The 25,665-nt window shown below is 49.7% G+C and overlaps 4 protein-coding genes across 4 annotated transcripts; 1 reads left to right on the top strand and 3 right to left on the bottom strand.

The window, feature by feature from the left end:
- Nucleotides 1–6,529: 6,529 nt before the first annotated feature.
- On the bottom strand, nt 6,530–8,298 carry LOC308413494 (serum amyloid A-2 protein-like; the record flags this gene model as incomplete). The annotated part of the gene is made up of 3 exons (XM_080908514.1): nt 6,530–6,668; nt 7,043–7,181; nt 8,208–8,298. 3 exons carry the CDS (start codon nt 8,296–8,298, stop codon nt 6,530–6,532), a joined length of 369 nt encoding a protein of 122 aa, XP_080764640.1.
- A 2,276-nt stretch (nt 8,299–10,574) lies between these two features.
- Nucleotides 10,575–12,343, bottom strand: LOC308413269 (serum amyloid A-2 protein-like; the record flags this gene model as incomplete). The annotated part of the gene is made up of 3 exons (XM_080908190.1): nt 10,575–10,713; nt 11,088–11,226; nt 12,253–12,343. 3 exons carry the CDS (start codon nt 12,341–12,343, stop codon nt 10,575–10,577), a joined length of 369 nt encoding a protein of 122 aa, XP_080764316.1.
- Nucleotides 12,344–14,619: 2,276 nt separating this feature from the next.
- On the bottom strand, nt 14,620–16,388 carry LOC308413271 (serum amyloid A-2 protein-like; the record flags this gene model as incomplete). Its single annotated transcript, XM_080908192.1, has 3 exons — nt 14,620–14,758; nt 15,133–15,271; nt 16,298–16,388. 3 exons carry the CDS (start codon nt 16,386–16,388, stop codon nt 14,620–14,622), a joined length of 369 nt encoding a protein of 122 aa, XP_080764318.1.
- A 5,714-nt stretch (nt 16,389–22,102) lies between these two features.
- On the top strand, nt 22,103–23,871 carry LOC308413755 (serum amyloid A-2 protein; the record flags this gene model as incomplete). The annotated part of the gene is made up of 3 exons (XM_080908798.1): nt 22,103–22,193; nt 23,220–23,358; nt 23,733–23,871. The coding sequence occupies 3 exons, from the start codon at nt 22,103–22,105 to the stop codon at nt 23,869–23,871; spliced, it is 369 nt and encodes a 122-aa protein (XP_080764924.1).
- Between the last annotated feature and the right edge of the window lie 1,794 nt (nt 23,872–25,665).

The following is a 25,665-nucleotide window of genomic DNA, read 5'->3' as shown; positions in this document are numbered from 1 at the left end:
AGGGCATCAGATCCCCCGTTACAGATGGTTGTGAGCCACCATGTGGTTGCTGGGACTTGAACTCAGGACCTCAGGAAGAGCAGACAATGCTCTAACCACTGAGCCACCTCTCCAGCCCTCTTTTCTGTTTTCAGTACAGCTTTCTGCTATCGTTGGTTGAAGTGGTCAGAAGTGTTTTGGAGGCGTGGCTGAGGAGTGGTGTGCACACACAGTGCACATACATTCCTACAGGGCTGGAATAGGGGCCAGCGCAGGAAGGCAAGGAGATGGTGCACTAGCAATGGCCAGCAGCTTCACGTGCACGAGGCAGGATGAACGCTAGGGTTTGGAGGGGGTCGCTTTTTTGTTTTCTGTTTTTGTTTTGTCAGTGTTCGGTTACAGTGTAGATGCTGGGCTCATGCTAGGAGAGGTTTTACTGCATTCATCTTGGGAAGAGACACCCAGTAGGACAGATTAGAGTGGGAAGCAATGACTCACGGGCCAACTGTGCTTGGGTGTAACAAGGTGCTGTTTTCAGAACTGTAGTGACAGCCCATAGTCGCCAGTGCTGTCTGACAGACGCGGGGCGGGGGGAGGGGGCGCCGGGGAGGGGGTTCTGATGAAGCCCCGAAGTCATCCTCGGATAGAACATTTGCAAAACTGTGGGTAGAGCATCAAGCACACTGATGGATGTTGGCAGTGTTGGCGGGGACGGATAAACTAGTGAGATCATGTCACCAGGGAGACCCATTCTGGTCACTGAGTAAGGGATGTGCACGGAAAGCCAAGGCAAAGGTTGTTTAGAGTATCTCTGGACAGAGGCAGCCAACTGCCTCTCCTCTTCACAGACTGAGGAGGGCGCCAGAGAGGCCGATGATAAGGAAGCCAGTCTGACTTCCTCCTCCTAAGATCAAACGGGTGAAGCCCTGAGGATGCCTTTCTGGCTTTCTCCATCAGGACTTGGACTACTTTTCAAAGCAGTTTGGAGAGAACGGGGGGTCCAGAGAGAAGAAAAGAAAAAGGCTGAGAAAGGCTGGCTAGCAGGATACATGGGGCTGTGTTCTATCCTGGAGACCCCTCCAGCAGAAAGTGCTGACGAAGGAGATTTTGTTTAGAGGGATGACATCCAGTGTGGACACGGGGCTTGGGACGTGGCTCGGCGGTACAGTTTTGTTTTGTATGTTTCAAGTCCTCCATAGTTTTAAAACCACACAAACAAAACAAAGCAAAAGCACAAACTTGAGGAATTTCACAGAAACTCAGCCTTCAGAGACGCTTATAAACATGGCACAGAGGGTCTCAGAGCCTAAGGATTGGGATTCGTGGGACAGAGACTCACAGTCATCTTGTCACTTCCATCACGAGCACAGCCTGTCCTAGGCGTGATGTTATTGCAAATCCATCTAAACCCATTCTTACAAAGATCCTGGAGGGAGTCTACAGAGACAAAAGGGAGTACCTAAGTTATTCAAGGACCAGCACCCAGGACACAGCAGTCCCCAGCCAGTGTTCTCCCTACCCCAGCTCGCTACCTCAGAACTCCATACACGAATTTTACTGGTAATTGGTCCACCTCTTGGAAAGAGCAATGGTAGCTGGCTTATGGGAATTCTAGGGTGGGTGCCTTAGGTTGGAAAAGGGCCATGGATCAGAGCCATTCAACTTCTGGAACGAAAAAACCTTGACATTGTCCCTAACATCCCCAGTCTTGCTTGTCCCTAAGAGAAGAACCTGTTACAAAACACCAGAGAATATGTCCAGGAAAGGCCTGGATATGTTCTCTGCTGTGTTGTAACAGGGCCCGGATTTCTCATCAAAGATCTTAAAGTAAAGGCACCTAGACTTTAAAAGACTGTGGTCATGAGGTGAAGGGCAGATAAAGGGGATCTATGTGTGTGTGAGACCAACCTAGTCTTCATAGTGAGTTACAGAGCCATTTAGTGAGACACTGTCTCATAAAAACAGAATTAGATAGATAGATAGATAGATAGATAGATAGATAGATAGATGATAGATCAGATTGCCAGCAAGTACACTTGGTTTTCAGGATCCCAATGTATGCCCAAGCATTTTTTTAGGGTAAGCTTTTGAGGAGAAAGATCATACTCATGGTTGACATCCTTCACTTAACCAGAAGGTTCCTATGAAGTAAGCAAGCTAAAGAGGTCAAATGAGAAAGGGTAGTACACTCAGAGCCTTTCCCAGAACTATGAACTTCCATCGATTAGGTCTTTGTATTCCCCTTGGCAGGTGATGCTGTCCGTGTGCTGAGTTTTACGGCGTGCACGGTACTTCCGCAATGGAGTCAGCTGTGCTAAGGTGTGTGATCTGTTACAAACCAGGACTGTGTTCTGAAAGATGCAGATCACTATTTGTTTTCTGTTCCCATGACAAACCAATAATCAAGGACACTCACGGAAGAAAAATTACGTTTGGCTCTCAGTTCCAGAGGAAGAGGAATACACTGTAGCGGGGAAGGCGTGGCAGCAGGAGAAGGAAGCAGAAAGACAGGCAGGAAGCAGAGAGGAAACAGGAAGTAGGATTGAGAGTATAAAATCTCACCCCCATCTCCAGTGACATATTCCCTCTCAAGGCCCAACACCTCAAAGGATCCACAAAATGCCCCCAAGAACACTGCCAAGTAGGGACCAACTGTCAAATGCCACAACCAGTAAAACACACCTCTTATCCAAATTACCACTACAACAGTTCATCCATGTTGCCTCCTGGGTCAATAAAGGGTGAACATCAGGTGCAAGAAGCTGCTGTCAGGCAAAATGAGAAGAGTCTTCTACACTAACTCCTTTAACCAGGAGAAGGCACAGTGATTAATACAATCTGGGCATGGAGTCATTCTGTATCATTATCAGAGGCTACATCCCGTATATATTAATATGGGATACTGGATGGATACTGGTATATGGCTGCATAACGATGGGGCCTGAGGAGTGACAACCTTGGAGATGTTGGTAGGAGATGCCCAGCTAGAATCCTGGTCCGGTGATGCCAGCCCTGGACCTCAGCCGAGTCCTCTAGGGCTTCTGTGCGTTAAGCACATTGACATCCCTGGGTAGATTCCTAGTCGACTCTGACAAGTCCTTTACCTCGAAAGCCAGCAGCTCACACTATGTCAGGATTCTCTCCTGGGTTCTCTATTGAGAATTGAAATCTCTCTTACAACAAGGTCACAGGTAAATCTGGGCTTCACCTAGATTGCCCTAGCAAGGAAATGTAAAAGGCCTGCTTGGTAGTTCTTCAAAGAGGTTCAGCACCACCATGTTTTTACTGCAGAGGACTTGCCCAGTCAAAACCATCACAAGCAACTCTACTTAGTGTCAATCTAAAGATTCATGTTGGAGGGGTTTGGTGGCACAAGCTTCTAAACTTCACACTTAGGTAGGGACCTGAGGCAGGGATATCACCATGAATTCCATGCCAGCCTGGGCTACATGGTAAGATTCGTTCTCAAGAACACTGTCAAGTGTCTGCATTCCTCGGGCCATCTAGGTAGCCAGGTCTGAGTCTACAGTATCTCCAACCCTGCTGCTGTGCAAACTTTCCCACTTCATGGGTGTGTGCGTCCTTGTGGAGCCCATCAGAAGGAGTTGGGGAGTGCCTAGGGGCTCAGTGGATGTCCTTTGTGCTTTAGGAAGCCCCATGTGCACCCCTGCTTGGGAAAGGCAACTGCTCTTGGCTTATCAATCTGTTTTCTCAGGCTGGAAAGTCTAAATACTTTCTGTTCTAAGTCACCCACATTTCTGGTTTTCATGGGACCCACAAGTTAGGTGACCCTAAGTGAGACAGCAGATCTGGTGGGGAGACCGAGTTTTTGTACTTCTGACAAGACCCAGGGGGACCTTGAGGCTTCTTATCAGTGGCTGAGACACTGTGGGTCCATCTTCCCAATGACCAAGGGAAGTGGTAGCTCTGGAAACTCCTACTGTTAGTGAAGGGACACGTGGGAGAAAGCAGACAGGACTTACACTGGGAGGAATCCCAGACAGGACATGAGCAGCTGCAGGGCAGACCAAGCAGCCGGGACTTGGGGAAGCCTCAGGAGGATGACGGTTCCAAGCATGTGGCTGTAGGCCGCTGGTCAGAAGGTAAAGCTTGTTAGAGGTCATGAGACAAAGGCAACACACTGGAGACCCCTCACTGGGGTGTCAGTCAAGTGTCTGGTGCCTGAGCATGCAGCTAAACCCAGTAGCAGCCAGGGTTCCAGCAACCTCTGCACAGGGCACTAGCCTTGCTGTGGCAGGGAGAGCCAGCCATGGGAAGGTAAGATAGGTAACTCTGAATGCCTTGGGAACCGTGCTGGGTGACCACCGAATCTGTGCAGCAGACTTTGATTTTGTTCTTTCTACAAATCTAGGATGAGGGACTCTGGGGTGTTCCAGCAACACCATCCAGAAAGTACACAGTGAGTCTCCTTCCTGCCTGTCCTTAGTGCGCCCTCTGCTGGCAAATCAGCTGGATCACAGCAGGGCCCAGGGCTCAAGGCAAACAAGTTGATGACTGCTGTTTACCTGCCCAGTGGGATGGGGAGGACTCCTAAGGGGAGGAGATTGGTGATGAAGTCATGTCTACAGAAGGACGACCATGAGCTTTACCATGAGCCAGGGATTGTGGTGCAGCCTTTAATCTCAGTACCTGAGAGGCAGGAGGAGGCAGATCTCTGTAAGTTTGAGACCAGCCTGCATTACATACTGAATTCCAAAACAGCCAGGGCTGCAGTAGCCTACCCAGGATTCCTCAGTCACCACCTTCTATTACCCAGGATTCCTCAGTCACCACCTTCTATTACCCAGGATTCCTCAGTCACCACCTTCTATTACCCAGGATTCCTCAGTCACCACCTTCTATTACCCAGGATTCCTCAGTCACCACCTTCTATTACCCAAGATTCCTCAGTCACCACCTTCTATTACCCAGGATTCCTCAGTCACCACCTTCTATTACCCAGGATTCCTCAGTCACCACCTTCTATTACCCAGGATTCCTCAGTCACCACCTTCTATTACCCAGGATTCCTCAGTCACCACCTTCTATTACCCAGGATTCCTCAGTCACCACCTTCTATTGCTACTTAGGAAAATGCTTTACAGTCAGGTGTCACAGAGGCAAGGTTTCCATCAAGTATCCATCCTTTCAGATAACAAGCTTGTGCCGAATCCACATAAAAGTAGCCGGCACAGAATACTCTCCGACAACATACACATATAAAATTATTTAAAAATCACCTGGTGTGGTGACATACGGTTATCTCAGAATTTGGGATTCTGAGTTGTTTATCTCCTGACAGAGCTTGGTCTGAGATATTTCTATAGACTCTGTAAGTCAAGCAGAAGTGTGCTGGCTGGTGTTGCCTCAGTGTGACAGAAAACAGGGTCATTGACTAAGAAAGAACCTGAATTAACCAACTTCCTCCTTCCTGACACATGTAGGCCCATAAGGCAAAATTTTGTTGTTGAAATTTTTATTTATTTATTTATTTATTTATTCATTTATTTATTTATTTATTTATTTATTCAATATCCTGGTCACTGACCCTTTTCTGGTCCCCATCATAGGTCTCTCTCCCCATTTAAAGCTCTTCTTCTGTTCCAGAGAGTGAGCACCCTTTTCCTGTCCCCTCCCATATCCTGGAACATCAAACAATGCAGAGATAGGTCAATCATCTCATTTTTTCTTGGATGCTGACTGCTCTGGGCCCAGGCTACAGTGGGTGGTATCACCCCTGGCTGGTGGTCCCTGGTTCTATTACAAGCAGAATGAGCAGCCCATGAGGATACGGGCAGTAGTAGCACTCCTCTATGACATCTGCATCAGCTTCAGTCTCCACTTCCTGACCTTAAGATCCTGCCTAAACTTTCCCAATAGTGAATAGACATGTGTAAGTCAAATTAACCCTTGGCTCTACAAGTCGCTTTGGTCACTGTTCCCTCACAGCAAGAGCAATCCTAAGATATGAGGAAAGTCCTCCTCAGGAATTCTTAGGATGGAGAAGGTGTATGGTCCAGAATTGTAAGTGTTGCAGAGAGATGAACAAAATCACAAATACGTCTATAGCACACCCAGGAACAAACCCTGCCATGGGTGTGTCCCTGGTCTATAGACACAGCACCACTGAGAACTAAGGCTGGGGAACCAGAACAGGTGGTAGACATGCAACAGGGACTGAGGGCCTGCACAGGGAAAGGCCCCAAAGAACAACAAACAGCCACGGGCACAGGGTCCCAGAGAACAGGCTGGAGTGATGATCCACGTCAGATTCTGAAAGACTCAAGTCGGCCACGAGGGTCCCCAGAAACCTCCTTCAGTGACAGATACACAGGCTCAACTCCACTTCCAAGTTCCTGTTTATTACCCTCTCCTCAAGCAAGTCGTTACAATTGCAAGAGTAACACTGTTCTGAAATACTTGTTTGATGCACAGGGGAGATATATACTGTTTTCCCAAAAAGCAACTCCGGTGCCCTAGGTAGGAGGAACCCCAGAACCTGTCCACAGGCCTCACGGCCTCACAGCCTCCTGAGCTAAGAGGAGGATGTTCAGTATTTGTCAGGCAGGCCAGCGGGTCGGTAGTAATTGGGGTCCTTGCCACTGCGGCCATGTCTGTTGGCCTCCTGGTCAGCCATGGTGTCCTCGTGTCCACTGCCGAAGAGTCTCTGTATATTCTCTCTCGCATCACTAGGAGAAGCAGACACACAGGAGATCGCTCACCAAGCTTGTGGACACAGCCTACCCTCCCTGCTCCCCCTTTTGCAACAGATGACTTCAGGAGGAACCAGAAAGTGTCAGGAAGGAGAAGCTGAGACAGTGGTCACCCAGGGGGTTACCTCACACTAGATGACCACAGCCAGAAACACAGGGCTGACATCACTTCCTGTCTGTCCTTGGGAGCATGCTCACAGGGAATGGCTGTGTGCTGGCTCTGCAGACAGCCCAGGGCATACACTGGGCATAAGGAGACACTAGCCTCATGAGCCATGGTCTTCTCTAGAGCTCGCCTGCATGGCTTTCCCCAGAAGAGTCAAGGCCTGCCTCTGAGCCAACTGTGTTACCTGATTGTCTCAGCTGCCCAGACTCCTCCAGGACCCCTTTGGGCAGCATCGTAGTTCCCCCGAGCATGGAAGTATTTGTCTGACTCTTTCCAGTTGGCATCCTTCATGTCATTGTAGGCTCGCCACATGTCCCCAGCACCTGCGTGGGAAAGACCACAGGAGCATGAACCTAAGGACACTGCCCATGCCCTTGAGAGGATGACGGCATTGAAAGTCCTCTTGGCTTGAGACTGTGCTCAGAGCAGCCTGAGAGCAGGAACTGGGAAGAACGTTGCCTGGTCTCCTCTGGCTTCTCCCAGTAACTTAGGAGAGCCATGGGGGCATCCACCTGGCCTGTGTTTGTTTTTCTGCCCACAGTGCTGCTCACTTGGGTGGGAAGCAAACCAGAGAGGCAGGGCAGGTCATTACAAGTCACACCTGTCAGTTTCAGCATTGGGGGATGGGGGGCTCTTTACCACAGGGTAACCACTTCCTTGCATTCCAGCTTTTACCACAGACCCTACCTCACATTCCTATAGTAGAGTTACCTAATAGATATTCAGCCATGGAAATGTCCCCTGGGATCATACTGTCTCCAGACAAGGAACAGTTTTGTGGATGTAGCTCACCAAATCTAGGAAGCCCCATCAAGTCAATTCAATGACCAAAGGGAGAGGAGGGCTGCACACAGGAAGCATCTGCTCTGGTCCCCAAGAATCTATCCTGACAATATGCACAGCACCATGACACTGCTGACTCTGTCCTCTGAGTAGACTGCATGGCCCTGTGCTGTCTTGCAGAAGCTTTGGAGCCATGATCTCAGCTGTGGGTGCAAATTCTGATCTTCAGAGGGGACACTTGAGCGTCACATGCCAGGCCATGAACAAGGCCAGTTGAGACTCTAAGTGCGGGGAATACCATCTGAGCTCTGAGCTCTTACAGATCTCTAGGTGATGCCACCAGCTACCCACATTCTTCACAAATCAGTTTAGGTACTTCCAGGCTGGCTGTCAGCCAGAGCAGACTGGCATCGAGCACATCTGGGCCGTGACCCTGTTCTGCCTCCTGCACGCAATGCACCAGGAAGACTTGCAGGAATCCTGGGTCCTTTCAGCCAGAAGAACAGTGAGTCCCACCCTCCTAAATGTTCAGGACTCTCCTTGTGGTGGTGGCCCTGTCAGCTTACCTTGGAAAGCCTCACCAAAAAATGAGAAAAACCCTCCATTGCAGACTCCCAGGAGCAGGAAGCAGAGAAACAGGCTGGTGAGCAGCTTCATCCTGTTGAAATGAAAGGAGAGGCTGGAGGAGACGCTCACAGACTGGCTATCCCCCGGCCTCCATCCTCACAGGACTGGTCATTTCTCTCACTGCTGCTCATGTGTCCTGGCAGGGCCTCCTCACACCTCAGCTGGACCCTCTTCAGAAGCTCAAGGCCCCAGCTCTGGTCCATCCCGCCAGCTCAACTAACTGTCTAGGAAGCAGCCAGGCAGTACTGAGGATGCTGGAGGGCAGGGACCACACAGGCTGCCAGCTCCTCCAGGAGCCTCTGATTCAGCAGGAAGCATTCCCCATGTGTCCCCTCAGCCTGGCACAAACCCCACAAGTGCACAGAAGCCAGGAGGCTCCACTGAGAGGAAAGCACACTGGCTAAACCCAGGAACCATATGTTTCTGAGCATTGTCTGTTGCTCACCTGCTGTCTGTGGGCAGAGCTGGTGGTCTGTGTGTAGGTGAGAGGAGGCAGGTATTTATGCTGAGTCTCCCCGTTGTGGTGAGGGGCATGGAGAGGCTCATGACACTTGGGAAACTTCCAGCAGGTCATTTCTTGTAAAGATTGGGACAGAAATCTTCCCAGTGCCCAGTGAGCGCTTCATCCTCAGGGTATTTCCCCTACTTGTGCAATGTGAACACACAACACTGTTTTGTTTGCCTTGGCAGTCTTTTGGTTCGGTTAGACACTTGCTGCTAGTGTCAAGGTGCTGTGGCCTTAGTGGAACAGGAAAGGGGCATCCTGATTGAAGTCCATGGCTACAGGGTTCCTGGGAGTCAGATTCTCTGCAGCAAGGACATCTGCTAAATATATACCTGCGTGGCTCTGTGAGGATGTTTCTATGTTTAAGTTTTATGGAATTCACGACTAAACTCCTATTATTGGTAACTCAAGGCTACCTATGTTCTAGAAGTTTCCTCTAGCATGTCTACTAACTTACAAGCTATTCTTAGGAAATGTGTCCCCAGCCAGCTCTGCACGCTCCGCATGTTAGGCTGACTAACCTGGCTCAAGTTTGAGGAGGGACCTTGTATCTCCTCAGCTCAATCCTGGTTACATAAATGTGGTAACAAAGCACAAATATTTACAGTGTAGATTTGATGAGGGTGGTAGATAAATAGGCATCTACTGTATTATGTGGTTCCAGGATTCACTTGAATATAGGAACATGATTAAACAAAAACTGGGTCCCATTCTCTTGAACTCTTCCTGAGATATCATCTTTTTTCTCTTGGACATGGTGTGGTTTCCACAGAGTCCATGCGGGTCAGAGCTGGAGTAATTTAGGTCTCTGAGCCCAGGCAGTTTCCACCTCGAGACTACGTACTAAGTCCAGACATCTGGATCTCAGGCTCTATACTGGGGACTCAGTCAGGGTCATGACCTCTCCTGAGAAGAGCTTCCAGTATTTTGTAACAGGACTTTCTCTTAGATCGGTGTGTTGAGGTGACATGGGACAATGTCCAGGCTTCTGCTACTAGATGCTAGCAATGTTGTGACCCATGGCTTTCTCCCAAACCAAATCATCTACCCTGGAGTTCCCATAAACCCTTTCCAAGGGTTTCCAAGTCTCCACTTCCTGACCTTAAGATCCTGCCTAAACTTTCCCAATAGTGAATAGACATGTGTAAGTCAAATTAACCCTTGGCTCTACAAGTCGCTTTGGTCACTGTTCCCTCACAGCAAGAGCAATCCTAAGATATGAGGAAAGTCCTCCTCAGGAATTCTTAGGATGGAGAAGGTGTATGGTCCAGAATTGTAAGTGTTGCAGAGAGATGAACAAAATCACAAATACGTCTATAGCACACCCAGGAACAAACCCTGCCATGGGTGTGTCCCTGGTCTATAGACACAGCACCACTGAGAACTAAGGCTGGGGAACCAGAACAGGTGGTAGACATGCAACAGGGACTGAGGGCCTGCACAGGGAAAGGCCCCAAAGAACAACAAACAGCCACGGGCACAGGGTCCCAGAGAACAGGCTGGAGTGATGATCCACGTCAGATTCTGAAAGACTCAAGTCGGCCACGAGGGTCCCCAGAAACCTCCTTCAGTGACAGATACACAGGCTCAACTCCACTTCCAAGTTCCTGTTTATTACCCTCTCCTCAAGCAAGTCGTTACAATTGCAAGAGTAACACTGTTCTGAAATACTTGTTTGATGCACAGGGGAGATATATACTGTTTTCCCAAAAAGCAACTCCGGTGCCCTAGGTAGGAGGAACCCCAGAACCTGTCCACAGGCCTCACGGCCTCACAGCCTCCTGAGCTAAGAGGAGGATGTTCAGTATTTGTCAGGCAGGCCAGCGGGTCGGTAGTAATTGGGGTCCTTGCCACTGCGGCCATGTCTGTTGGCCTCCTGGTCAGCCATGGTGTCCTCGTGTCCACTGCCGAAGAGTCTCTGTATATTCTCTCTCGCATCACTAGGAGAAGCAGACACACAGGAGATCGCTCACCAAGCTTGTGGACACAGCCTACCCTCCCTGCTCCCCCTTTTGCAACAGATGACTTCAGGAGGAACCAGAAAGTGTCAGGAAGGAGAAGCTGAGACAGTGGTCACCCAGGGGGTTACCTCACACTAGATGACCACAGCCAGAAACACAGGGCTGACATCACTTCCTGTCTGTCCTTGGGAGCATGCTCACAGGGAATGGCTGTGTGCTGGCTCTGCAGACAGCCCAGGGCATACACTGGGCATAAGGAGACACTAGCCTCATGAGCCATGGTCTTCTCTAGAGCTCGCCTGCATGGCTTTCCCCAGAAGAGTCAAGGCCTGCCTCTGAGCCAACTGTGTTACCTGATTGTCTCAGCTGCCCAGACTCCTCCAGGACCCCTTTGGGCAGCATCGTAGTTCCCCCGAGCATGGAAGTATTTGTCTGACTCTTTCCAGTTGGCATCCTTCATGTCATTGTAGGCTCGCCACATGTCCCCAGCACCTGCGTGGGAAAGACCACAGGAGCATGAACCTAAGGACACTGCCCATGCCCTTGAGAGGATGACGGCATTGAAAGTCCTCTTGGCTTGAGACTGTGCTCAGAGCAGCCTGAGAGCAGGAACTGGGAAGAACGTTGCCTGGTCTCCTCTGGCTTCTCCCAGTAACTTAGGAGAGCCATGGGGGCATCCACCTGGCCTGTGTTTGTTTTTCTGCCCACAGTGCTGCTCACTTGGGTGGGAAGCAAACCAGAGAGGCAGGGCAGGTCATTACAAGTCACACCTGTCAGTTTCAGCATTGGGGGATGGGGGGCTCTTTACCACAGGGTAACCACTTCCTTGCATTCCAGCTTTTACCACAGACCCTACCTCACATTCCTATAGTAGAGTTACCTAATAGATATTCAGCCATGGAAATGTCCCCTGGGATCATACTGTCTCCAGACAAGGAACAGTTTTGTGGATGTAGCTCACCAAATCTAGGAAGCCCCATCAAGTCAATTCAATGACCAAAGGGAGAGGAGGGCTGCACACAGGAAGCATCTGCTCTGGTCCCCAAGAATCTATCCTGACAATATGCACAGCACCATGACACTGCTGACTCTGTCCTCTGAGTAGACTGCATGGCCCTGTGCTGTCTTGCAGAAGCTTTGGAGCCATGATCTCAGCTGTGGGTGCAAATTCTGATCTTCAGAGGGGACACTTGAGCGTCACATGCCAGGCCATGAACAAGGCCAGTTGAGACTCTAAGTGCGGGGAATACCATCTGAGCTCTGAGCTCTTACAGATCTCTAGGTGATGCCACCAGCTACCCACATTCTTCACAAATCAGTTTAGGTACTTCCAGGCTGGCTGTCAGCCAGAGCAGACTGGCATCGAGCACATCTGGGCCGTGACCCTGTTCTGCCTCCTGCACGCAATGCACCAGGAAGACTTGCAGGAATCCTGGGTCCTTTCAGCCAGAAGAACAGTGAGTCCCACCCTCCTAAATGTTCAGGACTCTCCTTGTGGTGGTGGCCCTGTCAGCTTACCTTGGAAAGCCTCACCAAAAAATGAGAAAAACCCTCCATTGCAGACTCCCAGGAGCAGGAAGCAGAGAAACAGGCTGGTGAGCAGCTTCATCCTGTTGAAATGAAAGGAGAGGCTGGAGGAGACGCTCACAGACTGGCTATCCCCCGGCCTCCATCCTCACAGGACTGGTCATTTCTCTCACTGCTGCTCATGTGTCCTGGCAGGGCCTCCTCACACCTCAGCTGGACCCTCTTCAGAAGCTCAAGGCCCCAGCTCTGGTCCATCCCGCCAGCTCAACTAACTGTCTAGGAAGCAGCCAGGCAGTACTGAGGATGCTGGAGGGCAGGGACCACACAGGCTGCCAGCTCCTCCAGGAGCCTCTGATTCAGCAGGAAGCATTCCCCATGTGTCCCCTCAGCCTGGCACAAACCCCACAAGTGCACAGAAGCCAGGAGGCTCCACTGAGAGGAAAGCACACTGGCTAAACCCAGGAACCATATGTTTCTGAGCATTGTCTGTTGCTCACCTGCTGTCTGTGGGCAGAGCTGGTGGTCTGTGTGTAGGTGAGAGGAGGCAGGTATTTATGCTGAGTCTCCCCGTTGTGGTGAGGGGCATGGAGAGGCTCATGACACTTGGGAAACTTCCAGCAGGTCATTTCTTGTAAAGATTGGGACAGAAATCTTCCCAGTGCCCAGTGAGCGCTTCATCCTCAGGGTATTTCCCCTACTTGTGCAATGTGAACACACAACACTGTTTTGTTTGCCTTGGCAGTCTTTTGGTTCGGTTAGACACTTGCTGCTAGTGTCAAGGTGCTGTGGCCTTAGTGGAACAGGAAAGGGGCATCCTGATTGAAGTCCATGGCTACAGGGTTCCTGGGAGTCAGATTCTCTGCAGCAAGGACATCTGCTAAATATATACCTGCGTGGCTCTGTGAGGATGTTTCTATGTTTAAGTTTTATGGAATTCACGACTAAACTCCTATTATTGGTAACTCAAGGCTACCTATGTTCTAGAAGTTTCCTCTAGCATGTCTACTAACTTACAAGCTATTCTTAGGAAATGTGTCCCCAGCCAGCTCTGCACGCTCCGCATGTTAGGCTGACTAACCTGGCTCAAGTTTGAGGAGGGACCTTGTATCTCCTCAGCTCAATCCTGGTTACATAAATGTGGTAACAAAGCACAAATATTTACAGTGTAGATTTGATGAGGGTGGTAGATAAATAGGCATCTACTGTATTATGTGGTTCCAGGATTCACTTGAATATAGGAACATGATTAAACAAAAACTGGGTCCCATTCTCTTGAACTCTTCCTGAGATATCATCTTTTTTCTCTTGGACATGGTGTGGTTTCCACAGAGTCCATGCGGGTCAGAGCTGGAGTAATTTAGGTCTCTGAGCCCAGGCAGTTTCCACCTCGAGACTACGTACTAAGTCCAGACATCTGGATCTCAGGCTCTATACTGGGGACTCAGTCAGGGTCATGACCTCTCCTGAGAAGAGCTTCCAGTATTTTGTAACAGGACTTTCTCTTAGATCGGTGTGTTGAGGTGACATGGGACAATGTCCAGGCTTCTGCTACTAGATGCTAGCAATGTTGTGACCCATGGCTTTCTCCCAAACCAAATCATCTACCCTGGAGTTCCCATAAACCCTTTCCAAGGGTTTCCAAGTCTCCACTTCCTGACCTTAAGATCCTGCCTAAACTTTCCCAATAGTGAATAGACATGTGTAAGTCAAATTAACCCTTGGCTCTACAAGTCGCTTTGGTCACTGTTCCCTCACAGCAAGAGCAATCCTAAGATATGAGGAAAGTCCTCCTCAGGAATTCTTAGGATGGAGAAGGTGTATGGTCCAGAATTGTAAGTGTTGCAGAGAGATGAACAAAATCACAAATACGTCTATAGCACACCCAGGAACAAACCCTGCCATGGGTGTGTCCCTGGTCTATAGACACAGCACCACTGAGAACTAAGGCTGGGGAACCAGAACAGGTGGTAGACATGCAACAGGGACTGAGGGCCTGCACAGGGAAAGGCCCCAAAGAACAACAAACAGCCACGGGCACAGGGTCCCAGAGAACAGGCTGGAGTGATGATCCACGTCAGATTCTGAAAGACTCAAGTCGGCCACGAGGGTCCCCAGAAACCTCCTTCAGTGACAGATACACAGGCTCAACTCCACTTCCAAGTTCCTGTTTATTACCCTCTCCTCAAGCAAGTCGTTACAATTGCAAGAGTAACACTGTTCTGAAATACTTGTTTGATGCACAGGGGAGATATATACTGTTTTCCCAAAAAGCAACTCCGGTGCCCTAGGTAGGAGGAACCCCAGAACCTGTCCACAGGCCTCACGGCCTCACAGCCTCCTGAGCTAAGAGGAGGATGTTCAGTATTTGTCAGGCAGGCCAGCGGGTCGGTAGTAATTGGGGTCCTTGCCACTGCGGCCATGTCTGTTGGCCTCCTGGTCAGCCATGGTGTCCTCGTGTCCACTGCCGAAGAGTCTCTGTATATTCTCTCTCGCATCACTAGGAGAAGCAGACACACAGGAGATCGCTCACCAAGCTTGTGGACACAGCCTACCCTCCCTGCTCCCCCTTTTGCAACAGATGACTTCAGGAGGAACCAGAAAGTGTCAGGAAGGAGAAGCTGAGACAGTGGTCACCCAGGGGGTTACCTCACACTAGATGACCACAGCCAGAAACACAGGGCTGACATCACTTCCTGTCTGTCCTTGGGAGCATGCTCACAGGGAATGGCTGTGTGCTGGCTCTGCAGACAGCCCAGGGCATACACTGGGCATAAGGAGACACTAGCCTCATGAGCCATGGTCTTCTCTAGAGCTCGCCTGCATGGCTTTCCCCAGAAGAGTCAAGGCCTGCCTCTGAGCCAACTGTGTTACCTGATTGTCTCAGCTGCCCAGACTCCTCCAGGACCCCTTTGGGCAGCATCGTAGTTCCCCCGAGCATGGAAGTATTTGTCTGACTCTTTCCAGTTGGCATCCTTCATGTCATTGTAGGCTCGCCACATGTCCCCAGCACCTGCGTGGGAAAGACCACAGGAGCATGAACCTAAGGACACTGCCCATGCCCTTGAGAGGATGACGGCATTGAAAGTCCTCTTGGCTTGAGACTGTGCTCAGAGCAGCCTGAGAGCAGGAACTGGGAAGAACGTTGCCTGGTCTCCTCTGGCTTCTCCCAGTAACTTAGGAGAGCCATGGGGGCATCCACCTGGCCTGTGTTTGTTTTTCTGCCCACAGTGCTGCTCACTTGGGTGGGAAGCAAACCAGAGAGGCAGGGCAGGTCATTACAAGTCACACCTGTCAGTTTCAGCATTGGGGGATGGGGGGCTCTTTACCACAGGGTAACCACTTCCTTGCATTCCAGCTTTTACCACAGACCCTACCTCACATTCCTATAGTAGAGTTACCTAATAGATATTCAGCCATGGAAATGTCCCCTGGGATCATACTGTCTCCAGACAAGGAACAGTTTTGTGGATGTAGCTCACCAAATCTAGGAAGCCCCATCAAGTCAATTCAATGACCAAAGGGAGAGGAGGGCTGCACACAGGAAGCATCTGCTCTGGTCCCCAAGAATCTATCCTGACAATATGCACAGCACCATGACACTGCTGACTCTGTCCTCTGAGTAGACTGCATGGCCCTGTGCTGTCTTGCAGAAGCTTTGGAGCCATGATCTCAGCTGTGGGTGCAAATTCTGATCTTCAGAGGGGACACTTGAGCGTCACATGCCAGGCCATGAACAAGGCCAGTTGAGACTCTAAGTGCGGGGAATACCATCTGAGCTCTGAGCTCTTACAGATCTCTAGGTGATGCCACCAGCTACCCACATTCTTCACAAATCAGTTTAGGTACTTCCAGGCTGGCTGTCAGCCAGAGCAGACTGGCATCGAGCACATCTGGGCCGTGACCCTGTTCTGCCTCCTGCACGCAATGCACCAGGAAGACTTGCAGGAATCCTGGGTCCTTTCAGCCAGAAGAACAGTGAGTCCCACCCTCCTAAATGTTCAGGACTCTCCTTGTGGTGGTGGCCCTGTCAGCTTACCTTGGAAAGCCTCACCAAAAAATGAGAAAAACCCTCCATTGCAGACTCCCAGGAGCAGGAAGCAGAGAAACAGGCTGGTGAGCAGCTTCATCCTGTTGAAATGAAAGGAGAGGCTGGAGGAGACGCTCACAGACTGGCTATCCCCCGGCCTCCATCCTCACAGGACTGGTCATTTCTCTCACTGCTGCTCATGTGTCCTGGCAGGGCCTCCTCACACCTCAGCTGGACCCTCTTCAGAAGCTCAAGGCCCCAGCTCTGGTCCATCCCGCCAGCTCAACTAACTGTCTAGGAAGCAGCCAGGCAGTACTGAGGATGCTGGAGGGCAGGGACCACACAGGCTGCCAGCTCCTCCAGGAGCCTCTGATTCAGCAGGAAGCATTCCCCATGTGTCCCCTCAGCCTGGCACAAACCCCACAAGTGCACAGAAGCCAGGAGGCTCCACTGAGAGGAAAGCACACTGGCTAAACCCAGGAACCATATGTTTCTGAGCATTGTCTGTTGCTCACCTGCTGTCTGTGGGCAGAGCTGGTGGTCTGTGTGTAGGTGAGAGGAGGCAGGTATTTATGCTGAGTCTCCCCGTTGTGGTGAGGGGCATGGAGAGGCTCATGACACTTGGGAAACTTCCAGCAGGTCATTTCTTGTAAAGATTGGGACAGAAATCTTCCCAGTGCCCAGTGAGCGCTTCATCCTCAGGGTATTTCCCCTACTTGTGCAATGTGAACACACAACACTGTTTTGTTTGCCTTGGCAGTCTTTTGGTTCGGTTAGACACTTGCTGCTAGTGTCAAGGTGCTGTGGCCTTAGTGGAACAGGAAAGGGGCATCCTGATTGAAGTCCATGGCTACAGGGTTCCTGGGAGTCAGATTCTCTGCAGCAAGGACATCTGCTAAATATATACCTGCGTGGCTCTGTGAGGATGTTTCTATGTTTAAGTTTTATGGAATTCACGACTAAACTCCTATTATTGGTAACTCAAGGCTACCTATGTTCTAGAAGTTTCCTCTAGCATGTCTACTAACTTACAAGCTATTCTTAGGAAATGTGTCCCCAGCCAGCTCTGCACGCTCCGCATGTTAGGCTGACTAACCTGGCTCAAGTTTGAGGAGGGACCTTGTATCTCCTCAGCTCAATCCTGGTTACATAAATGTGGTAACAAAGCACAAATATTTACAGTGTAGATTTGATGAGGGTGGTAGATAAATAGGCATCTACTGTATTATGTGGTTCCAGGATTCACTTGAATATAGGAACATGATTAAACAAAAACTGGGTCCCATTCTCTTGAACTCTTCCTGAGATATCATCTTTTTTCTCTTGGACATGGTGTGGTTTCCACAGAGTCCATGCGGGTCAGAGCTGGAGTAATTTAGGTCTCTGAGCCCAGGCAGTTTCCACCTCGAGACTACGTACTAAGTCCAGACATCTGGATCTCAGGCTCTATACTGGGGACTCAGTCAGGGTCATGACCTCTCCTGAGAAGAGCTTCCAGTATTTTGTAACAGGACTTTCTCTTAGATCGGTGTGTTGAGGTGACATGGGACAATGTCCAGGCTTCTGCTACTAGATGCTAGCAATGTTGTGACCCATGGCTTTCTCCCAAACCAAATCATCTACCCTGGAGTTCCCATAAACCCTTTCCAAGGGGCAGATCAGTTACCAGAAAGATCATGGTATGTCCTGGGCGCTGGCTATTGAGAAGCCATCCAGCCCTCTCCAGCTTCCCCATCAGGGTGGAGGGTGGAGGCAGATAATGTTATACCTGAGTAACCGAATCATCCTTAGGAGGAATAACTTGGCTATGACTCCATTCATTTACTCACAAGGAAAGTTCCCTTCTCCTGGAGAAAACCTGAGTTGTGTGTGCAGTAGAGATCTTGAAAGTGGATCTGAGTGCTAGAGAGATGGCTCAGTGGTTAAGAACACGGCTGCTCTTCCAGAGGTCCTGAGTTCAAACCCCAGCACCCACATGGTGGCTCACAACCATCTTTAATGGGATCTGACACCCTCTTCTGGTGTGTGTGAACACAGGCACAGTGTACTCATACACATAAAATAAATAAATCTTTTAAAATATGAAGTCTGTGTGCGTGTGTGTGTTTCATTCGGGAGCATAGACCACTGAGAAGGGCAGTAACCCTGCGCTGGGATCCACTAAAATATAATACAGCACCTAGACCTGTTGACCAGCCTTTCCTCAGCCTCTGGTAACCACATCTACTCCCTACTTCCATGGCTTTAGTGTCTTTACACTGTGCACACGGATGAGATCTCTTGATAACTGTCTTTGTGAGTCTGGCTTGGATCTCACAGGCATGTTAGTTCTGTCTGTGGTGAGGTAATATTCCACTGGCTGTATTCAAACCATTTTTCATTATCCATTCCTCCACTAAGAGCACTTGAGATGTTTTTAATCATAAATTTAAACCATTTCTAATAGATCAGGACCGCCACCAAACCCAAGCACTGTTGCTGATGCCAAGAAGTGCTTACTGGCAGGAACCAGCTATAGATGCCTCCTCAGAGGCTCTGCCAGAGTCATACAGATACAGAGGAGGATGCTTGCAGCTAACCATCAGACTGAACCCAGGCTCCCCAATGAAGGAGCTAGAGAAAGGACTGAAGGAGCTGAAAGGTTTGCAACCCCATGGGAAGAACAACATTATCAACTAACCAAACCCTCCACAGCTCCCAGAGACTAAAACACCAACCACTGAGCACACACAGAGACCCATGGCTCCAGGTGCATAGGTAGGAGAGGATGGCAGTGTCTGGCATCAGTGGGAGGAGAGGCCTTTGGTCCAGTGAAAGTGCGTTTTCCCAGTGTAGGGGAATGCCAAGGCGCTGAGGTGGGAGAGGGTGTGTGTGAGAGGGAGAACCTTCATGGAAGCAGGTAGAGGGGAAAGGGGATTTCCAAAAAAATAATCTGGAAACAAATAACTACATATTAACAGTACCTGCTCTCTTATCTATTTAGCCAGTGCAGAACTTCTAGTTCTAGGTATCTCCATCCTGCTGAAGAGCTGGAAACTCCCAGGCTATGCTTACCACGTCCCTTCCTCCTTCACACGCCTCTCCTTTGACCGTAAGGAACAACAGGACATGTGGCAGAGGCGGGGTGCTGTGTTATGTGATCCACACGGATCATTTGTCAAAAGTCGGCCTGGCTACTGTGTGTGCTCTGGCTGCACTCACCAATGCAAATAGGTCCTCCACGGGGTCAAAGGAGGACTCACAAACACAAAGGGGAGGAGCCACAGGTCCACAGGAGCTAGCTCCCATCTCACAATGCTTCTCTCTTGTCTTTTTCCTCTGTTCTAAAAGAAAAACCGGTTCCCGCTGTACTGTGGTAACCCCACACACAGTAGTGCAGGGCTCCCAGTGCTCCCGGTGCTCCTGGTGCTCCCAATGCTCCCAGTGCTCCTGGTGCTCCCGGTACTCCCGGTGCTCCTAGTGCTCTCGGTGCTCCTAGTGCTCCCGGTGCTCCCAAACTTAGTGTTTATGTTGTGCCTTCTCTTTAGTCACCAATCATTGCTAGCATCCCTCTAGGTCCCAAAATCCTCACTCACGCTTAACGGACCCTTTGACCATTGCATGACTTTATTAATTCAGGAGTTTACCCAGCAGCTATGCCCACCTCCCGAGTCTTTACTCCTCACCATAGCAGCTGAAGGACCTCAAGGGGGAAAAACTCCAGTGCCTAGTCACACTGTAAATTCATGACATTAAACTGCCCCCACAGACCTACCAGGGGTCACAGCTCATAGCTCATTCATCTCCCATCCTCCATCTCTAACTACTCTTCCCTTATTCTTTCCTGACAGGCCAATACTCTTTGACCTTTCTCTCAGCAGACGGTTGTGCTTCCTATTTCAGTGGGGAGAAGGAAGCCATCAGAAATCGCAAAGGCTTCCACCACCACAAGCACCAGCCTGCCCGTGTTTCCTCCCAGGCCCCGCCCACACCACTCCCTCAGGCCCACCCTACCCTGCTGTGGGTGTGGGTTTGGTTCACAGAGGTGAGTGACCCAGTATTCAAGAATGTAGTCAACAGGAGGCATTACAGTCTGTTGGATACTCAAGCATGGTTTCATGTCACAAGGAAAGGCTCCACAAATCAACAGCCCACTTGTATCTGGTGTGAGGATTGAATCACCTCCAGCTTTGGACCCTGGTACACAGGCACCTCTGTGCGACAAACACTGAATAGTCACTTCGCTCTCTCAGTTTCAACAGCAACAAACTCTACATATGCATTTTCTCTTGGACATCTCTGAAATGTATATACATTGGCTGATATTAAAATTGTTTTAAGGACTGGAGAGATGGCTCAGCGGTTAAGAACACTGGCTGCTCTTCTAAAGGTCCTGAGTTCAAATCCCAGCAACCACATGGTGGCTCACAACCATCTGTAATGGAATCTGATGCCCCCTTCTGGTGTGTCTGAACACAGTAACAGTGTACGTATATATAATAAATAAATCATTAAAAAAATTGTTTTAAACTCAGCCAGATATGGTGGCTCGTGAATTTAATACCAGTAGAAGCAGAAACAGAAAGATCTCTGCAAGTATGAGGACAACTGGGTCTACAAAGAGAATTCCAAGACAGCCGAGGCTGTTACACAGAGAAACTGTTTCAAAAAACTAACTAAATGAATGAATAAATAATATGTTTGTTTAGTAGTTGTAGGAATTTGTGAGAATGGTTATGTAATTGGAAGATGGGTTTAGCCCACCTCCATGTTAGTGTGGATTTACACAAAACTTTTCCTAATGAGCTCATTGCTCCATAATGAGATAGTTGGTGTTTTAGTCATTTTATTGTATAAAAATCCAAAACTAACGTACGATAAAAGGGCAACACAGAGACAGACAGAGAGAAACAGACAGACAGACAGACAGAAACATATGTTATAAAATGTCTGTGTTCAAAACAAGCAAATAAACAAGCAAAAAAAAAAAAAAAAGAAAAGAAAAGAAAAGAAAAGCCTACATGACAACCTGAAGCAAGACAGGAAAAGCAGCTTTGTCTGCAGTAAGGATTCTGCTTTCTCAGGAGCCCTGAACCTCTCCTGAGATGTACACTGCCTTCCCCTTGGCACCATTTTCCCCTAAGTACTGACCTATTGAGTCTACTATGCCCCAGAAGAATGCCAGGAACACAGAAAACAGTTGTGTTCACGTTGCACAATTAGGGGAAACACCCTGAAGATGAAGCGCTCACTGGGCACTGGGAAGATTTCTGTCCCAATCTTTACAAGAAATGACCTGCTGGAAGTTTCCCAAGTGTCATGAGCCTCTCCATGCCCCTCACCACAACGGGGAGACTCAGCATAAATACCTGCCTCCTCTCACCTACACACAGACCACCAGCTCTGCCCACAGACAGCAGGTGAGCAACAGATAATGCACAGAAACGAATGATTCCTGGTTATAGCCAGTGTGCTTTCCTCTCAGTGGAGCCTCCTGGCTTCTGTGCACTTGTGGGGTTTGTGCCAGGCTGAGGGGACACATGGGGAATGCTTCCTGCTGAATCAGAGGCTCCTGGAGGAGCTGGCAGCCTGTGTGGTCCCTGCCCTCCAGCATCCTCAGTACTGCCTGGCTGCTTCCTAGACAGTTAGTTGAGCTGGCGGGATGGACCAGAGCTGGGGCCTTGAGCTTCTGAAGAGGGTCCAGCTGAGGTGTGAGGAGGCCCTGCCAGGACACATGAGCAGCAGTGAGAGAAATGACCAGTCCTGTGAGGATGGAGGCCGGGGGATAGCCAGTCTGTGAGCGTCTCCTCCAGCCTCTCCTTTCATTTCAACAGGATGAAGCTGCTCACCAGCCTGTTTCTCTGCTTCCTGCTCCTGGGAGTCTGCAATGGAGGGTTTTTCTCATTTTTTGGTGAGGCTTTCCAAGGTAAGCTGACAGGGCCACCACCACAAGGAGAGTCCTGAACATTTAGGAGGGTGGGACTCACTGTTCTTCTGGCTGAAAGGACCCAGGATTCCTGCAAGTCTTCCTGGTGCATTGCGTGCAGGAGGCAGAACAGGGTCACGGCCCAGATGTGCTCGATGCCAGTCTGCTCTGGCTGACAGCCAGCCTGGAAGTACCTAAACTGATTTGTGAAGAATGTGGGTAGCTGGTGGCATCACCTAGAGATCTGTAAGAGCTCAGAGCTCAGATGGTATTCCCCGCACTTAGAGTCTCAACTGGCCTTGTTCATGGCCTGGCATGTGACGCTCAAGTGTCCCCTCTGAAGATCAGAATTTGCACCCACAGCTGAGATCATGGCTCCAAAGCTTCTGCAAGACAGCACAGGGCCATGCAGTCTACTCAGAGGACAGAGTCAGCAGTGTCATGGTGCTGTGCATATTGTCAGGATAGATTCTTGGGGACCAGAGCAGATGCTTCCTGTGTGCAGCCCTCCTCTCCCTTTGGTCATTGAATTGACTTGATGGGGCTTCCTAGATTTGGTGAGCTACATCCACAAAACTGTTCCTTGTATGGAGACAGTATGATCCCAGGGGACATTTCCATGGCTGAATATCTATTAGGTAACTCTACTATAGGAATGTGAGGTAGGGTCTGTGGTAAAAGCTGGAATGCAAGGAAGTGGTTACACTGTGGTAAAGAGCCCCCCATCCCCCAATGCTGACGCTGACAGGTGTGACATGTAATGACCTGCCCTGCCTCTCTGGTTTGCTTCCCACCCAGGTGAGCAGCACTGTGGGCAGAAAAACAAACACAGGCCAGGTGGATGCCCTCATGGCTCTCCTAAGTTACTGGGAGAAGCCAGAGGAGACCAGGCAACGTTCTTCCCAGTTCCTGCTCTCAGGCTGCTCTGAGCACAGTCTCAAGCCAAGAGGACTTTCAATGCCGTCATCCTCTCAAGGGCATGGGCAGTGTCCTTAGGTTCATGCTCCTGTGGTCTTTCCCACGCAGGTGCTGGGGACATGTGGCGAGCCTACAATGACATGAAGGATGCCAACTGGAAAGAGTCAGACAAATACTTCCATGCTCGGGGGAACTACGATGCTGCCCAAAGGGGTCCTGGAGGAGTCTGGGCAGCTGAGACAATCAGGTAACACAGTTGGCTCAGAGGCAGGCCTTGACTCTTCTGGGGAAAGCCATGCAGGCGAGCTCTAGAGAAGACCATGGCTCATGAGGCTAGTGTCTCCTTATGCCCAGTGTATGCCCTGGGCTGTCTGCAGAGCCAGCACACAGCCATTCCCTGTGAGCATGCTCCCAAAGACAGACAGGAAGTGATGTCAGCCCTGTGTTTCTGGCTGTGGTCATCTAGTGTGAGGTAACCCCCTGGGTGACCACTGTCTCAGCTTCTCCTTCCTGACACTTTCTGGTTCCTCCTGAAGCCATCTGTTGCAAAAGGGGGAGCAGGGAGGGTAGGCTGTGTCCACAAGCTTGGTGAGCGATCTCCTGTGTGTCTGCTTCTCCTAGTGATGCGAGAGAGAATATACAGAAACTCTTCGGCAGTGGACACGAGGACACCATGGCTGACCAGGAGGCCAACAGACATGGCCGCAGTGGCAAGGACCCCAATTACTACCGACCCCCTGGCCTGCCAGACAAATACTGAACATCCTCCTCTTAGCTCAGGAGGCTGTGAGGCCTGTGGACAGGTTCTGGGGTTCCTCCTACCTAGGGCACCAGAGTTGCTTTTTGGGAAAACAGTATATATCTCCCCTGTGCATCAAACAAGTATTTCAGAACCGTGTTACTCTTGCAATTGTAACGACTTGCTTGAGGAGAGGGTAATAAACAGGAACTTGGAAGTGGAGTTGAGCCTGTGTATCTGTCACTGAAGGAGGTTTCTGGGGACCCTCGTGGCCGACTTGAGTCTTTCAGAATCTGACGTGGATCATCACTCCAGCCTGTTCTCTGGGACCCTGTGCCCGTGGCTGTTTGTTGTTCTTTGGGGCCTTTCCCTGTGCAGGCCCTCAGTCCCTGTTGCATGTCTACCACCTGTTCTGGTTCCCCAGCCTTAGTTCTCAGTGGTGCTGTGTCTATAGACCAGGGACACACCCATGGCAGGGTTTGTTCCTGGGTGTGCTGTAGAGGTATTTGTGATTTTGTTCATCTCTCTGCAACACTTACAGTTCTGGACCATACACCTTCTCCATCCTAAGAATTCCTGAGGAGGACTTTCCTCATATCTTAGGATTGCTCTTGCTGTGAGGGAACAGTGACCAAAGCGACTTGTAGAGCCAAGGGTTAATTTGACTTACACATGTCTATTCACTAGTGGGAAAGTTTAGGCAGGACCTTAAGGTCAGGAAGTTGAGACTGAAGCTGATGCAGATGTCACAGAGGAGTGCTACTTACTGCCCGTATCCTCATGGGCTACTCATTCTGCTTGTAATAGAACCAGGGACCACCAGCCAGGGGTGATACCACCCACTGTAGCCTGGGCCCAGAGCAGTCAGCATCCAAGAAAAAATGAGATGATTGACCTATCTCTGCATTGTTTGATGTTCCAGGATATGGGAGGGGACAGGAAAAGGGTGCTCACTCTCTGGAACAGAAGAAGAGCTTTAAATGGGGAGAGAGACCTATGATGGGGACCAGAAAAGGGTCAGTGACCAGGATATTGAATAAATAAATAAATAAATAAATAAATGAATAAATAAATAAATAAATAAATAAAAATTTCAACAACAAAATTTTGCCTTATGGGCCTACATGTGTCAGGAAGGAGGAAGTTGGTTAATTCAGGTTCTTTCTTAGTCAATGACCCTGTTTTCTGTCACACTGAAGCAACACCAGCCAGCACACTTCTCCTTGACTTACAGAGTCTATAGAAATATCTCAGACCAAGCTCTGTCAGGAGATAAACAACTCAGAATCCCAAATTCTGAGATAACCGTATGTCACCACACCAGGTGATTTTTAAATAATTTTATATGTGTATGTTGTTGGAGAGTATTCTGTGCCGGCTACTTTTATGTGGATTCGGCACAAGCTTGTTATCTGAAAGGATGGATACTTGATGGAAACCTTGCCTTAGTGAGACCTGACTGTAAAGCATTTTCCTAAGTAGCAATAGAAGGTGGTGACTGAGGAATCCTGGGTAATAGAAGGTGGTGACTGAGGAATCCTGGGTAATAGAAGGTGGTGACTGAGGAATCCTGGGTAATAGAAGGTGGTGACTGAGGAATCCTGGGTAATAGAAGGTGGTGACTGAGGAATCCTGGGTAATAGAAGGTGGTGACTGAGGAATCCTGGGTAATAGAAGGTGGTGACTGAGGAATCCTGGGTAATAGAAGGTGGTGACTGAGGAATCCTGGGTAGGCCACTGCAGCCCTGGCTGTCTTGGAATTCAGTATGTAATGCAGGCTGGTCTCAAACTTACAGAGATCTGCCTCCTTCTGCC

The sequence above is a fragment of the Micromys minutus genome (genome assembly GCF_963924665.1).
Source record: "Micromys minutus genome assembly, chromosome: 32".
In the NCBI taxonomy this organism is placed as follows: Eukaryota; Metazoa; Chordata; class Mammalia; order Rodentia; family Muridae; genus Micromys; species Micromys minutus.
This window is presented reverse-complemented; position numbering and strand designations above follow the sequence as displayed.